Below are 17,602 nucleotides of genomic sequence, written 5' to 3'. Positions count from 1 at the left end.
CGTTTAAAATTGCCAAAATGTGAGCATGTCTTCTTTATATAAACACTAAATACTAGAGTCTTGATTCAAACACATTCAATCATCTCAGTAAATATAAAAGTCTAAAGATCAAACCTCGTTACTCCACTTCCCTAATAAAAAATGCAATAGAGGATTTGAATTGCTTTTATTTAATATTACTATTATTACTCCCGATGAACTATAATAAGAGTCACGTTTTTTTTATTTTTGACATGTCTCAAAATAAGAATCACATTTCACTTTTACCAAAAATAGTAAGTAGGTTTCACATTCCACTAACTCACATTCCTCACATTTTATTATAAAATCAATATAAAATTTAGATCTCATAGTTTACTCACTTTTTCAACTCACTATTCTTTAAATTTCTTAAAACTAGTATCCACACCAAATGTGACTCCTATTGTGGGACGGAGGTAGTATTTTTGTCTACAATATTATGTTAGCTAGACCACATGTAAATAATGAGAATCTTGAGAAACAATTTAATTACAAATAAATCTTTGTGTAGATATACTACAATGAGTTCTTAACTTAAACTGAGCCACACATTACTCCCACGAGCATTTTGTACATGATTCGAGAAGAAAGATGAGTCCTGGGAGAACAGTGCCCTACCTAGCCTACTAAATGGTTGACAAAGTAAATGAGTTGCTGCTTGCAGTTGGTTGGGTCTCGGGGTCCGACTGCTTGGAACCCGAGCCACCTCCATTCATCCGAGCACGTGCCTCAGCAAACATCCTCTGCTGCTCTGCCAATGCTTCTTCTTCAGTCATTTCAGCTCCGTTGCTCCACTTCCCACTTCTCACGGTGTCCTGTACCCATCCACAGCCATGCTATTAGTTTCCAAGCCATTGAGTATTATGTGGTTGATGCACACTAGCTAAATATAGGTAAGGAAACAAAGCATGATACATTTTTCTATAGCATATCCATCCCCCCACAAACATTGTGATTCTACAACTCTTGAAGAGACATAGGAAGAATATCAAGGCATTTTGCTAGGCAGTATATGATCATAAGACCTTGTATGTTCGACTACAATGTCTTTACTATATGAAATATGAATGCTATGTTTGCTCGGATGTACTAAACAATCACCATATAAATATAGAGATGAGTTATTCTACAAACCGCTCTTAGATTATAAACTAGGACTATTTTCAACCATTAGATCATGAACATTTACAGTCAACTTGTTGAATGAATTCATGGTCCTTGGTTCAACTACCAAAAGTGAAAAAATAGTACTATTTTTTTAATTCATACTCCTACAATTTTCCAAGTTCATATTTTTCCACAACATATACATATATGCTCCACATCCATGAAGTCATGCAACAAGATGAGAAATCACCATGTGGTCTGCAAATGGTTTCTAGTTAATGTTTGAAAAATTGTTTATATATATGTAGGATTGTGATCTATGCAAAACTAGATCTTAATACAAAAACGCAGAACAAAAAATCATATGGGGGGCATTTTTAGGTCGATGTTAATTTATTTTTTGGTCATTTTAATAAAGGATGACCTAAAATGATTTTAAAATGACATCAAACCGGATTTTGTAATGATCCTTCATGTTTTTGGTTAATTATTGACCATCAGATCGTCTATCTTAGGGCCACGATTTTGGTTGCATTTCTGTACTAAGATGCAATTTTGGATCGTGCTTATCTTTTATATCATGAATCACATTGTGGAATTAATAGATATCAAATTGTTGCAAAGATTTGGCCTTTGAAGCAAACATTAGATTCACGAATGACTATCTTCTTATCATATGTATCAGAAAACACATGTAGTAAATTCTAACGGTAGAATTGAGTGTGAACTGCATTGTGCTTTTGCATGTGAACCTAATCAAGAGAGAGGGAGAGAGTTTTGTTTACCACTGTCTCAAGCCTGTGCTGCTCATACGCAGCATAAACTTCTTCAATATACTCCCCAAATCCAAGAACCTGAAACCAAAGTTCCAGAACGTATCCATTAGCAGCTATATAGGGTCAGAATAACTAATGCAATAGAAATTCACAAATCAGAAATTCTACATGTATATTTAGTTTGACAATCAAGTCAAACTTAACTTCAACTAGAGCACCAAACTACACTATCAGGATACCACATTTAATTGCAGCTATAAAAACTGCTTCAGAAATATGGAACAGCATCCCACAAATGATCAAGTCAATTCAAAGCAACCTCTTTATTTCACACTTCATCAAATCGAAAGAGAATAATACATCACTGCAACAAGGACAAATGGAACATCCAACATAAAAAAGAGATATCACGGCAAAACTTCCTAGCTGGTAAGTTCAACTGTATCATGCGCTATAATCACATGTAAAATATACTCTTGTGTAGTATTCTTAATATGTGTATTTACAGTACTCCAAACTTTTTAAAACCTTTAACTCCAATGGTTTCTTGAGTCCATTTATTTTCCTTATACTACCACCAAAAAATTTCCTAGGATGGTATAGTTCTACAGAAGAGTTAAATAAGTTCTTAGAAAAAGAATTCCTAGTGACACCCAACTTTAATGGGTCGGGTTTTGGGAAAATGGGGTGCGCCATTTCTGCAATTGGGCCGGGTTTAGGGTTAAGGGGAAATGGGCTGGGTAATTTGGGAAATTGGGCAGGGTTTTGGGCTAAGCCAGTTGCCACCATTAACACCATGGCGCCGCCATCAAAATCTGCCACAAATGTTCATGGCAAAGGAATTTTTTCAAAATCCGCCATGAAAGAGTCATGTCAGTGCTATGGCAGATTTTTATGACATTGGACTGAATTTGAGGGTTATAATTAATAAGCACCACAGAGTACTCCACGATCCATTGTTGATGTCTAGACACTAAGCTAAATTTTTTACTATGGCAAGGACCTAAAAGTACAAAATATAGAATCATCGATTCGAACAGTCGTAAGTTCAGAAGCTAGAACGTCTTGGGTGGTCAAAATTAAATGACAGGATTATAAAAACGAGGAAAACACAATTATCACTACTAGAATACTCAAATCGGGTGACAAGGTAGTATGAATTGTACAATCAGAAGGAAGCTCACAAAAAAATTAAAAAAGAAACTAAACTCATACTATGTATAGAAAGCTGGGTATCTATATTCTAACAGTGCATTCAAATTTCATTAGAAACATGATATGATCCTAGTAAGAATTGACTTCTCTTTACTTTACTTCTACTCCCAGAATCTATGCTCAAGTCACAATACCATTTGTTCGTGCAGACAGTTTTCTGCAACGGACATTATTAATTATCATCAGTACACCTTACAATCAAGTAACAAAAGTAACAAGTCTCAGTTTCCTCTCTTGGTGCTATTTTCGGGTTGTGCAGTCGCATCAGTATATATTTTGTTGATGCACATTTTGTATTCCGAGCGATGGAGACTTTGAAAATATAATAAAGCTAGTTTTTTTCTATATGCTCGTAAGTTCATCGAAAGTAAACAATTTATCAGCCCAAAAACATTTCATCCAAAAAACACCAAATTCCACAATCATTACGAATTTCAAAAATATTGCTATAAATACTTCCAGTAAAAAGGAAAGTTAAACATTTTCATATGGATGATATAAAAGAGATCAGAAACCTCTAAGGCCTTGAGCACATGTTCTGGTGCAATTGTTCTTTTATCTTCTCTGTTACAGACTTCATTGGATTCAGACGAAACAAGATTGATAAACTCTGCAAGAAGAAAAAACATTATATTCATTTTACCATCAGCGACGAAAGTGGAACCTCATGCTAAGATCACTCATGGAGATTTCATAAGACAGGACTGAAGTGAAAATAATACTCCTACTATCAAATCAATTCCATCTTATCTGGGTAAAGGTAAGAGTACTATGATGTTTGTTATCAATAATAATCAATAGGCCATATCCGATAACATCTATGAGAAAACAGAAAACATAAAACACTATCCACTCTTATGACAAAGCCTCACAGTTGTTAAATCATAAGGGGGCATTTACTAGTGACGGATAAATTGATTAAATATAGGATGGAGCATTTAAATGATAAGTTGGTCGATAAAGCTAAAATTTAATCAATCCATCAAAATCCATCAAAGTAAACAGTAGATTAACTTGGATTATTTTTATTCATTCATCCTATCACACAAAGCAAATGCCGTCTAAATTTGTGAGCAACATCCAAAGTTAATTAACCAATGAACCTCTCGATGCACAATAAGAACTGTTAAGAACAAATAAGTGGACTTAAGTACAAATAGGCTGAGTCACTAAAATAATAAATAGTTAGTTCCCAAGGTAATCACTTAATTATACAGGCAAGAATAATAACTAAAACTTTCTAGGTGCGCATCATCATAGTTTTATGTTTGTACATCCCACGCATCAATACTACACAAAAGAATTACATAGACATGACCAGTAACATCATTCAGAAATTGATAGCATGCAGAATCAGACATCTGTGATCACAATGAAAAGGCAAAGAGGCAGTTACTGAATTTACAGCCTGCATGACCTGGTTATAATATAACTGCGAAAGTTGTCCCGTTTAGCATAAATAAAAAATTCAAGATAAATAAGAAAGAGTCCAGGTTACGCACCTACACAGCACTCAATTAAAAGATCTTGAGTATCTCTAGCAACACGAACATCTGGAGGTAGCATCTCCTTGATGATTTTTGTCATTGTCGCTGAAAAGGAATAATCATTGTTATTTACAAGCAAATAACTGACTCCCTGTAAAATTGATCGAGTCCATATATATGTTTCTGAAAACCAAAACCACAACATCAGCAATATTTCTATATTAAAGACCTTACTAGAGTCCAATTTCAAAAAGTGAATTTTGTCCCTAAATATGTGTCCTATTGCAAAGAAAAATATTACTCCCGTGTTAACATCATAATCATCATTAAAGGATTTTTGCCTTTTCAGTTTTCCAAGCAGCAAAATAAGGATAACATTCTGGAATACGATATGTATGGAATTCATCATCGTTAGACAGCTTTTTGTTAGCAATTTAAATCACTCTGCATAGATGTAGGAGGGCATAACAATATCCAATCATACAAACTGCACATATGATTTGATCAACACAACAATGTAAAGCACAGCTGACTCATACAAAAAACGGGGCAATACAAACCCTACATAATGTGAAGACGATTGCTGCAAACTTTATGCATCTATTTCGTTTGAACATAGGAAAACGCTTATCTGAGTTTAGATGTGTTTTACCGAATTTTATTTATAGAAATCATGAAATTCTAAAAAAAAAACCGGGGATATTTTGAAAGGGAAAACCTTTTGGAAGGGAAGCATCCTCTTTTGTTCGGCCAACAATGTCCATAGGTTCCATTTTCACCTTCAAAAACGAAACCAAACGAATCGCAAAGTAAATTCATACCCAATTACATCATACATTTAGGTAATTGAATGAGAGAATAAAGCAATTGAGCTTGGCGTTACCTGAGACTGAAAGGCAGTGAATGTGCAAGATCAAGAGAGGTGATAAAAATGAAAAGCGGTGTTTTTTGGAAGTGGTATCAACCGAATGAGAGACGTGACGCAGTTTGCCGGCGACGGAGGTGGTGGCTCATGGCCGATTTGAGAGAGAGGGGGTGCTGAGCCAAAGATTCTACCTGACTAAGTCAATCAAGATTTAATCGCGTGTAACAACCCTACTGGTACTCTATCGAGACATGCCCATGAGTCTGGAACCCGGGTTTTGGTTGCGGAAAATCTTGAACTGGAACCAAACCGTGAGCGTATTTTGCGGTTATGGTTATGGTTATGGTTATGGTTTGAAAACTGTCGGTTCCGATTTTGATTCCGAACAGATGGTTTTTTTGAGGTTCATTTCAGTTGTAATCTTGGACAATTCACCTTCCACTAACTATGGTTATTCACCTTCCTCTCATTATGGTTGACCAAATTGGGGGAATTATGGTTGTTCTCATTCCACTAATTAATTGGAGAAAGCCTTAGAAGTGAGCATATGCCTGCCATGTTCATATGAAATGGGCAAGAATTGAAATCTTGGACAATAGGTTAGATCTGTTTGTGCATTGGACAATTCACTTTGCAATAAATGAACTTGATTTTACACATTTACCCCACCTATCCACCTCATTACCTTCTCTCTCACTCATCCGTCGACTAAAATTAGGGCGAAATCACTTCTCTGGGAAGGTCAACGAGGAGACAATTCCAACTATTTGAGGGGCAAAGACAACAATTCACATGAAGAGGCAGCCCTAGAAATTAGGGCAAGCCACCCTATAAATAGAAGGTCACATGAAGAGGAAAAGGAGACTTTGGAGGTTCCAAAAAGTTCCACACTTGGAGGCTATCTCTATTACTTCTCGTTCCTCGCTCTTAGTCCAAATTTTTACCTGAAGATTTCGGCCATCGGCCGAAGGGGAGTCTTCGTCGTTCTAGCCAATCGTAGTAGTTAGAAGATTCACTGTTTCAACGCTCCGAGGAGCCAAACAATCATTAATGCTATGTTTTTAAGTTTTTGTAGTTTTAACTTGTGGTGTTTTGCTTGCATTTGACATGGATCGTACTTAGTTTCTTGTTTGAACATCGTATGCTTGAAGATCTCGTTTTGAAATGAAGTTTATGTTCGTTTACTTTCGGATTTTAGTTATGATCTCATTACTTTCTTCCTAGTTAGTTAGATCTAGTGATTTCATGTTGGATTCTGTTAATTGCAAGTCTTGATTTATCTCACAGGTTAGATCTGTTTATTTTTGCGCAATTTTTACAAGTGTTTGGTCGTTTAAACTCCACAAAGATGTATGGAACTCGATGTTGCTTAATTCTGTTACCTTGCATGATAGGCAGCCTGCGTAAATTAGGAATCGCATGTTTAATCGCCTTAGTTTTAACTTTGATTTCCAGATCTAAATGTTAGTAATTTCAATTTAAGCTTCATTTTTCTTTGAATTTGCATTACTTGGTGAGGAAGACAATTCCACCATCCTTTTTTGGACCACTTTATGCTTTTAACCACCTTTTACCTTTTTTTCCTTCTACCTTTTCAGCTTTTTGTGTAGATTTGATAGTAAGTCGGCCAGTGCAATCTGATATTCTCTGTAGCTTTTGTCTGTCCATTTATAGTAATTTCTCACTTTTCACAAGCACCACAACAGTCTCGTACTCATGTTTACGTGCACAACCATGTCCCGATATAATAGTAGCTTAGTGGTCAGGATAGTATAGGTCTCTCTTTAATTTACGTCTATATTAAACTCAACCCAAACGTGGTAGCAAACCAACCCTTCCAGAATGTCATCACAATCATATTAAGCATACATCTATCTCTGTGGGATTTGACCCTTTACACCACTATACTAGCCAGTAGAAGCAGGTTGAGGTTTTGATGACAGATTTTAGGTTTCTTGCCCAGGATACGATTAACAGACCCGAAGTCGAGTCTTCTCTAGGCTGAAGACTCGTCCAGACAGAAACAAACGTGTTGTAAAACCGGTGTTGGGATCTCAACTAGTGCACGACTTGGAATTGAGCTTGAACTAACTATTTCCTTCGATCCTCTTTCTTCTTTCATGTTCAAATTTTCTTCTTCTTTTGCTCCTTCTTCTGGAAAACTTGTCCCCTCTACAATGATTGATGAAAGTTGTTCTTCCTCTTTTCTTGCTGGAGCATTTGTTTTCTCTTGTTCGCCATCATGTTGTTGTTTCACGGCTGATACAAAGGCTCGTTCGATCACGATTCAATCTGTGGCACCAATCGATCAATCAACCTTTCTATCAAATCATCCGGCAGCGTCATCGAGGTACTCATGGACGTCGTCGGTAGTGGAGCAAGTGCATGGAGTGACTGCTGGTGTCGCTTAGCTATGATACCACCTAATGTGAGCTTCGTTGCGGAACGAGATTCACGTGCCCAAGATACGATTAACGGACCCAAAGTCGAGTCTTCTCTAGGCTGAAGATTCGTCCAGACAGAAACAAATGTGTTGCTGCAGTCTAAAAAGAACAACAACTTTGGAAACCCCTTAGAAACCTTTCACAGAACAGGTAGCGTTCGCTGCATGTTCTTGAATAGATTCTGCTACAGAAACGAATTTCAGCAGCCACCGAATGAGATGTACGCTCTGGAATAATTGTGAGTCTCATAGGGACTCGGAATAATGACGGAAATAAGATGGATATCGACGCGATTATGGAATGGAAGAACGGAATGAATGACGCCTTTTAAATAAAATAACAAAGACTCTAAAACTCATGAAATTCAATCGAAAATGAACACTTTGCTATAAGAATTTAATCAAGGAAGGAAGAGAATCACAAATAATCTAAAACTCACGAAATTTATTGCTAAAAACTTACAACTTTATTAATCAAAAAACTCGTCTACTTTTCTTCCGTAAACTACACGCCTTTTATAGGCAAACTATTGAATATAAAATCTAATAAATCTCCTAATGAGATAACTGCTACTAATTTAATAAAATAAAGAACTATAATATAGTCTTAATCCTAATAGAAAACGATTTTAAATAACAATTTTAAATCTAACTAAATCCTAACAACTCCTAAACAAAAATCCCAACAAAAATCCCAAGCTATACTTAGGCTAATTCTTAACTACTTCATGTAGGTGCATATTCTTAATTATTTAACAAATATATTATAATAAAAACTCAATTTATCAAACAATATCTCCCGGCAGTTCTCGTTCTTGCCAACTTAAGACTTTAGGCCAAGATATGTTTCCGCTTTTCATGCATGGCTTCGGGATCGAAACGAGGATCACATCACAATGACACAACTAAGTTAAGGTTTTCCCTGACTAATTGAACATACGAACCTGCACAAACTTGCTCTTTCAACGACGCACGTTTCTTGAATGGGCGCGAAACTATAGTGTGATTAGTAGGACACCCGCACAACTGGAACACATTTATCAGCTCCTTCACGTCAGTGATGCATATTGCATTGCTAATTTGTGAATGGACCGTAATACATTTAGGCGCCTAGCTATGTTTTAAGAGAGAGGGGTGGGTTGCGTATGGGTAAATCCCTCGGAGTGGAGGAACAAGTTGCTATATTCGTCGATGTCCTACCTTTTAAAAGAGATCTGGAGCCACCATTTCTTCGTATATGCACAAAGTGTTAGGTAATGTTTTGAACCTCCATGAAGTTCTGCTGGCCAAGCCAGCTCCAAAGTTGGATTATTGCAACCACCATCGGCGGAAATGGTTTAAGGTAACGTTTGCCTTCTAGCAATGTGTGTATTGGTCCATTATTTGCTCTGAAATTTGTTTTTTTAAATATTACCTGTGTGAGTTTTTGTAGGGCTGCCTTGGTGTGTTGGATTGTACACAAATTAATGTCTTAGTAAGTAATACAGACAAACCACAGTTTCGTTCTAGGAAGGGACAAATATCGACAAACACGTTTGCGGTTTGTGATTGGAACATGCAATTCGCGTATGCATTACCTGGATGGGAGGGTTCAGTTGGCGACTCTCGAGTTTTGAGGGATGTTGTGACTCAGGTTAACAGTTTGAAGGTCCCAAAAGGTTATATCTATCACATATATTCAACATATTCTATTGTGTATCTTACATTCTTCCTCTCTCATCATTATCTTTGGTATGCAGAGTGTTATTAATTATGTGATAATGGCTACGCGAATAGTGAGGGGTTCTCGACACCTTACTATGAGTTCGCTATCATCTGAAGGAATGGGTTCCAGGCACTGACGCCCCATAAAATGCCATCCAGTTGTTCAATATGCGCCACACCAAAGTAAGGAATGTAATTGAGAGGGCGTTTTCCGTACTGAAGATGCATTGGGGGGGTCCTCCGAAGTGGAACATTTTATCCAATAAAAATGCAGATTCGCCTTATAATAGCTTGTTATTCTATTGCATAACTTCATACGCCGTGAGATGGAAATAGACCCAATTGAAGCTTAAATAGAAGATGATAGACTCAGGGTGATTCTTGAAGACGACAATGATCCCACTGAATTTGTTGAATGAATCTCATTGAGCTGTCAAATGAGTGGAATAAAAATTGGCATGAAATAGCTCAAGAAATGTGGCTAAATAGATGAAGGAATAAGTTTTGTTTCCTCATTTTATCTTTGTTTACTTATTTGTGTATTCTTGTATTTGGAATATAGACATCCGGTTAGTGCATGATGTAATACTTTTTACGTACTTTTTGTTGTAATGATTCCATATGCTTTGTCATTAACTTTTCAGTACACTGAATTAGACATGATCAAAGATGGACAACATCCCGGTGTGCTTGTGTGGAGGTTCGCTGTGCCGGCCAAGCTGCAAAGCATCCTGGACGGTACTACTACAAGAGCCCTGCTAGTGAATCACCTGAATTCATTCATATGGTGTGATGAGCAGCTTCATGTATCCGGTAAAGGAGATAATCATCAATCAATCGCCACCTCTATACTCGACATTGGGTAACTCTACCAATCCGAAACAATAAAGAATATAGTGTGCATTGTTTGTGGGTTGATCAAGAAACAACTTGAGCTCATAAGCATCATAGTATTTGGATTCATGGCGATTGTACTTGTCTTCCTTGGTATTCTAATTGGGAAGATGTTTTAGGCATGATTTAGGGGTCGTTTTATGTTATTTAGAGTACCGTGCGAACCTCGCTATCTCATTATTTAAACTTTTAGATTTTTTTTGACTTGGTATTTTGTATATATAACTATATTGCAAGGAAATAAAAAATACGGCGAGATATGAACTTAACAAAACGACGGATAAGTCTAGCATGCATGGTCCCAAAATACGAAGCCATATTCAAAGAATACAACTACAAACAGTACATGAAAGGAAGGTTACTGAAAGTGCAGATTTTCGGTGCTGTGTTAATTTAAGGGTGTATCCAACTGATCAGATTGAAAATCCCAACCTAGTAGAGTCGTTGGCACGACAACCGGAACCTGGTATCAAATAAAATTCCTTAACCCATTTCTACTGGCTAGTATAGTGGATGTAAGGGTCGAATCCCACATAGATGGACGCGTTAGGATAATTGTGGTGATAATCTGGAAGGGTTTGGTTAGCTACCACGCTTTTGGGTTGAGACTCTACCTAGACAGGAATTAAAAGTGGTACTCTACTGACTGGTGGGCGTGAAAGTGATCGACATGTGGCTGTGTACGTGAGAATAGGGGACAAGGTGTCTCAGAGACATGTGAAAAGTAAACAGTTACTAAATAAGGTAATATGGAATAAAAGAGGATATGTGGTGGCTGGGTGGAAACTCTAACAGGTCTTGAGGGTATAAACTTAAAGTAAAGGACAAAAGCAAAGAGTAACTAAAAAGCAAAAGTGGTCCTAGAAAAAGTGGATTGTGATGTTTTCTTCTTCAACAAGTATGTACAAAAATTATATGAACACAAACTTCATGGATGAACTCAGATTCACAACTTCAAACATAAGATCCATCAATTAAAAAGCTTAAACTTGAAGATTAACGGCTAATAACTCCAGATTACTCTTACTGGCTAACATGCAGGGTGGCAACGACAATGTAGAACGAGAAACTCATGCACGAGAACATAAACCGAAACATGAACTTGAAATTCCAATTAACAAACCCGGATCTAGCCTACTCAAACAAACATGCATAAACACTTAGAAAATAAACGCGATAACTAGATCTAACTTTCCTAGGCAGAATGAAGCAGATTTAGACCAAAGAGAGATGTGTAAAACAAACTTCATAACTAAAACGTTTGGATCTTAGCGAAATACTTCAAAAGGCAACAAGATTTAAGTTTGCAACAGATCCAACGAAGAAAACAAGTAAAGATTAAACTAAGAAAGCGAGTAAAGATTGTTTTGCCACTCTGGGCGATGAAACTGCTACTACTACGGATGGACTGGCTGAAACGATGGATGATGACTTTCCGGTGGACGTCTGGAACTTCAGGTGACCATGGCTGTGGCGAGGAATGAGGAGATTGTGGACTAAGCTGAAAGGAACTGATCTTTATCGAGAGAGAACTCTAGCTAAGTGAAGTGGTGAATGAGAACTAAGAACTCCTTTTCTCTCTCTCCAAGTGGCTTCTTTTATAGGGTGGCTTGCCCTTACTTTTATGGTAGAATTCCTTCGTGAAATGACTCTCTTGCCCTTGTTTACGGTTAATCATCCCAGTAATCCTTCTTCTCTATCTCGAGCCTTCTCTCTGGCATGCATCCTGGTCAGTATTACGGGACCTGGGGCATCTCGTCCCTCCTTGAAATTCCCCCTGTCTGTTGGCACCTTTCGCAACACTGATAAAACTCGAAGGCATCCCTATTAAGCGTCGGCCAGTAGAACCCACTATCCAATACTTTCCTCGCTGTCTATCTTGGTCCAAAGTGACCTCCACACGCCAAGGTATGACAATGATTCAGCACATCTCTTTGTTCCCATTCGGGAATGCAGCGTCTGATCACTTGATCTGAGCACATCTTCCTTAAGTAAGGATCATCCCAAAATTAGTATTTGGCCTCACTTTTTATTTTCATCTTCTAGGCCTGGGAAATTTCTTCTGAACTTGGCACCTCTCCCGTGACCAAGTAATTTGCCAAGTCAGCGAACCATGGTTCTGCGTTTAGTGTTCGCTTCCCCTTGTCGGATTCTCCTACACCGGTTAATGCCAAAACTGCTTTCCAACTGATCGGTCTAGGGAATTCCCCTAGATAATACAAATGCTCTTCAGGAAAAGCATTGGGTATGGCCTCTTCCGTCTTTCCCTGAAAAATTCTGCTTAAGTGATCGGCAACTCTATTCTCTGTTCCTTTCTTGTCTCTCACTTCCCAATCAAACTCTTGCAAAAGCAACATCCAACGGATTAACCTTGGCTTAGACTCCTTCTTTGCCTGTAAGTACTTTATTGCTACGTGATCTGTGAAAATATTAACCCTCGACCCAAGCAGATAGGGGTCGGAACTTCTTGAATGAGTATACGACAGCCAACATTTCCTTCTCCGTGGTATCATAGTTCTTCTAAGCTTGATTCAGAGTCTTTGATGCATAGAAGATCATATAACTTTCCCCATATATCTTTTGACCTAGGACAGCTCCTACAGCAAGGTCACTAGCGTCGCACATTATCTCAAAAGGGTGATTCCAGTCTGGTGCCCTGATTATCGGTGCTGACACGAGTTTGTCCTTAAGAAATTGAAAAGCCTGCTTACATCCTTCGTCAAAGACGAATTCCACATCATTGTGCAACAGATAGGTGAGCGGTTGCGCGATTTTCGTGAAATCTCTAATAAACTTCCTATAAAATCCCGCGTGACCCAGGAAGCCTCTAACTTCTTTTTGGTTTGTGGGGTAAGGTAACTTCGATATCACATCCACTTTTGCCTTATCCACTTGTATCTCTCTTTAAGAGACCACGTGACCAAGGATAATACCTTCAGACACCATGAAGTGACATTTTTCGAAATTCAGGACCAGGTGCTTCTCCTGGCATCTTCTCAATACTAAGTCAAGGCTGGCCAAACAAGTGTCGAATGAATTCCCATATACCGTAAAGTCATCCATGAATATCTCAATGCATATCTCAAGCAAATCTGAAAAGATACTCATCATACACCGCTGGAACATTCCTGGTGCGTTACACAACCCAAACGGCATTCTTCGGTATGCATACGTACCGAAAGGGCACGTGAATGTGGTCTTTCCCTGATCCTCTGGGTCTACGTAAATCTGGAAATAACCGCTGTATCCATCAAGGAAACAAAAATACTATTTGCCAACTAACCTTTCTAACATCTGGTCAATGAAGGGTAGAGGGAAGTGATCCTTCTTCGTGGCTTCATTCAGCTTCCTATAGTCGATGCACATCCTCCATCCAATCACAAGCCTATTGGGCACCAATTCGTTCTTTTCATTCTTGACAACCTGTATTCCTGACTTTTTGGGCACCATATGGACTGGACTGACCCACTCACTATCCGGGATGGAGTAGATGATCCCTAGAGAGAGTAATTTCAACACCTCCTTCAGAACTTCCTCCTGCATGTTCGGATTTAGCTTCCGTTGTGCTTCTCGATGAGCCTTCACACCCTTCTCTAACCGGATATGGTGCGTGCAGAGATCGGGGCTGATTCCTACTAAATCGGAGAGGGTCCATCCTATTGCTTTCTTGTTCCGCTTGATTACTTCCAATAGTTCATTCTCCTGCTCCTCGGTCAAGTTACTGTTGACTATCACTGGGAATGTCTCATTCTTTTCCAAGTAAGCATTCTTGAGTCCTGGTGGGAGTGTATTCAGTTCCTTCTTGGTGTTATTCGTCTCCTGGGGCAAGGGATTTTTCTCTGCAACATCAGGTAATGTCTCCTTCCCAGAGCATGGAGAATTTTCCAAACTGGCCACATGGGCTGATCCTGTTGATCTAGCTGACTTGAGATTCTTGCAAAACTCCATGATGGCTTCTACTAGCTCCTCATCTGTCAATTCCATTGTGTTCATTGCCTGCACACCACCCTACAACTTCTCGGTCGATTAAATGGCTCAACTCTGAGTTGTCAATTTGTTCCTGCATCAATTCAGTGTCAAGATATTCTTGGACCAGGGGGTTAATAACATCTATAGCATACAAGTTTTCAACATCTAATGGCCTTTTCATTCCCTTATCTATGCTAAATGTATATTTTTCCCCATTATAGTCCAGACAAATCGTTCCATCAAAGACGTCGATAATGGTCTTTGTTGTACGTAAGAACGGTCTCCCTAAGAGCACGCCACTAGACTCAGCAAAAACTCATTATCATTCATTTTGATAACATAGAAATCAGCAGGATATTGAAAATCATGCACCTTAACTATGACATTTTCTAACACACCTTCAGGACAGATGCAAGTCCTATCCGCTAACTGGATTACCACCTTGGTATCGACCATCCTAACTCTTGTCAGTTTCTTGTAGATTGAAAGTGGTAAAACATTTATAGATGCCCCTAGATCACACATGGCATGCTCAACTCTAATGTTCCCTAGAGAAATGGGTAGTGTGAACATACCTGGATCTGTGCATTTTGAAGGCATCCTTCGTTTTTGTATCACAGCGGATACATTTTCCCCAATCACAATCTTTCCGTTCGGCATTGTCTTCTCAGCTATGAATTCCTTGATGAACTTGCTAAAGGCAGGCATCTTCAGGGCTTCCAAGAAAGGCAGGTTGATTTCCAGCTTGCTAAAAATTTCCATGAGGTCCTCTGTATCATCCCTCTTTTTCTTGGCTTCCCCTCGGTATGGAAATGGCTTCGCTCGCTTCACCGCATTTGTGGAACTCCTAGCTGGGGTTCCGCCAGTTTCCCTACTCACTCCCTTACTTTCTAACTCGGGTTCTGGATCTAGGAAGAATGGATCAGCTGCTTGAGGTAAAGATCTCCCTAAATCTCCCTACTGGATGTCATCCTTAATATGAACTTCTCTGGGTCTAGAGCTGTCCTTGTGAAACACTTGGCTCTCCTTCCCTTTACTTGCCTGTGCGGGTGTGTCTTCATCGATCTCCATCGCCGGTCCTTCATAACCCCGCCCGGATCTCAAGGTGATCTGACTAATATTTGCTCGGTCAGGTGGCTTGACTGTAGCAGGGAGTTTTTCTTCATTTCCCCGCATCTAATTCAAAGAAACCGCAATCTGGGACAGCTGCTTTGCCATCATTTCCATGGCTGCTTTGTGTTCCAACTGAGCGTCTTGCAGCTTGTGCACCACGTCATTGTTGGAATGCAGGTTATTCTGCATGAACTGCTGCGAATTCACTAAGTCATGGACCATGTCATCCAGACTCCTTTGTGGTTTGGAGTTGGATTGATTCGAATTCAACCTCTGCCCCTGGTTCTGCCGATAATTCCCTTGATTCCCTTGGTGGTTATTGCACTGGTTGCTAGATCCTTGATTCCCTTGGTGGTTAGGTTGGGAATTCTGGTAATTTCCTTGGCTATTCCTTTGGTGTGGTGGCACATAGGAGCTCCCTGGATTGTTTTGATTTCTGCTTGCCCAATTAGTATGATCCTGAGTCATGTATCCCAATTGCTGCTGCCCCTCCTGATTCCTTCCTGACCAGTTGGACTGCCTCTCTGGAGGGTGTCAATAATTTGTGATCTGCAGTGGAGGCGGTTGACTTGGATCGTTGTCAGCCCATCTAAAATTAGGGTGGGTTCTCCATGGGGAGTCCCTTTGCCGTCCCTGATTCCAACTTCCATCCGGATTCCAGCTCGCCATCGAATTCGCCTAGGCTTGGTACTCTCCTTCACAGGGTTGACCGTAATAAGGTTGAAGTTGTCTTTCCTCTGTACCCGGGGATTTCTCATTTTCTTGAGGGGCATGAGGGTTGCACTTCTCAATTGCATTTAAAAGTGCTTTCTCCAATTTATCTATCCTGACCTCCACTTTCTTATCGTCTTGCTCTGTCACTGCATTGGCCGATCCCCTTCTCCTAATGCTCCGCGGGTTATCATAGGCCTTCTTCGCCTCGATCAATCTCCCCAAGGTTTCTCTGGCTTCACTTGCTTTATTCTTGGTAAAATTTCCCCCGCTCGAGGAATTCATCAAATCTTTTGATTCAGGGTTCGCTCCTTCGTAAAACAGATAGTAAGTCTCTGCCTCGATCATCCTGTGGTTCGGACAAGCATCCAACAATCCCTTGAACCGGGACCAGTAAGAGCTCAGAAACTCATCATACTCTTGCTTGCACTCCTGGATTTCCTTCTTCAGAGCGTTCGTCTTGTTCGAAGGGAAAAAGTAATCCAGAAATTCCAGCTTGAAATCCCTCTAGGTTCGGATCGAGTCTGGAGGTAACCTTAACAACCATGTGTTGGCTTCCCCCTTCAAAGCGAACGGAATTGCTCTCAGGCGATAATCCTCCTCAGTCGTATCGTTGGGCCTTTTCTGAATGCCACACAGTTTTCCGAATTTGTTCAAGAACTCATACGGGCATTCGTTCCTTCGTCTAGAGAATGTTGGTAAGACCCCTAGCACGTTGGTCTTAATGTCGATGGACCTCTGCCTCTGGTTGGTAACAATGGCTTGGACTGGCTCACCGTCTAGATGCGCAGTCAGCGAGCCAATCTCTGGATCTAGATCTACCACGTTCGCCATATCACCAACTGTCTCCTCCTCTGCTTCCAAATACTCTGTTTCTGATGATGACTTTTGATCTTCTTCGCCTGACGAATTCCACTCCTCTTCACTTTCTAAATCAAACGGAAATGGATCTCACGTTCTTAACCCTGATCTAGTGGTGACAGTGGATGTAGACTCCTTGACCTGCCACTTGTATCTGGCGTTTCCTGACACAGATGAGTTAACCCAACTTCCGAAACGGGGGCCCGCGTTCATAAACTGGAAACAACAACAACGAAGCAGAAAGAAATTAAACTATATACACCAAAAACCATCTAAACACAATTGAAACAAACGCCATCCATCCCCGGCAACGGCGCCATTTGAACTCTCGATATTTTTAGCTGCGTGCACAATATGGAATATCAAGCTTCTTGGGTCCAGAGAATCCACTAGATCACAAGGTCTAGGAACTCGCGGAACGCTGAAAGATCTCGGC

The 17,602-nt window shown here is 39.6% G+C and overlaps 1 protein-coding gene across 1 annotated transcript; it reads right to left on the bottom strand.

Annotated features, from left to right (window-relative positions):
• Positions 1-483: 483 nt before the first annotated feature.
• On the bottom strand, positions 484-5,770 carry LOC125192852 (protein Dr1 homolog). Its single transcript, XM_048090520.2, has 6 exons — positions 5,490-5,770; positions 5,325-5,385; positions 4,622-4,711; positions 3,635-3,729; positions 1,914-1,982; positions 484-836 (listed from the first exon to the last, which is right to left on the bottom strand). Exons 2-6 carry the CDS (start codon positions 5,377-5,379, stop codon positions 648-650), a joined length of 498 nt encoding a protein of 165 aa, XP_047946477.1. The 5' UTR covers positions 5,380-5,385; positions 5,490-5,770; the 3' UTR covers positions 484-647.
• Between the last annotated feature and the right edge of the window lie 11,832 nt (positions 5,771-17,602).

Source organism: Salvia hispanica, chromosome 4, assembly GCF_029641045.1.
Source record: "Salvia hispanica isolate PSC_SH4W2 chromosome 4, Shi_PSC_v1, whole genome shotgun sequence".
In the NCBI taxonomy this organism is placed as follows: domain Eukaryota; kingdom Viridiplantae; phylum Streptophyta; class Magnoliopsida; order Lamiales; family Lamiaceae; genus Salvia; species Salvia hispanica.
The sequence above is the reverse complement of the archived record's forward strand: the minus strand, read 5'-3'. Positions and strand labels throughout refer to the sequence as shown.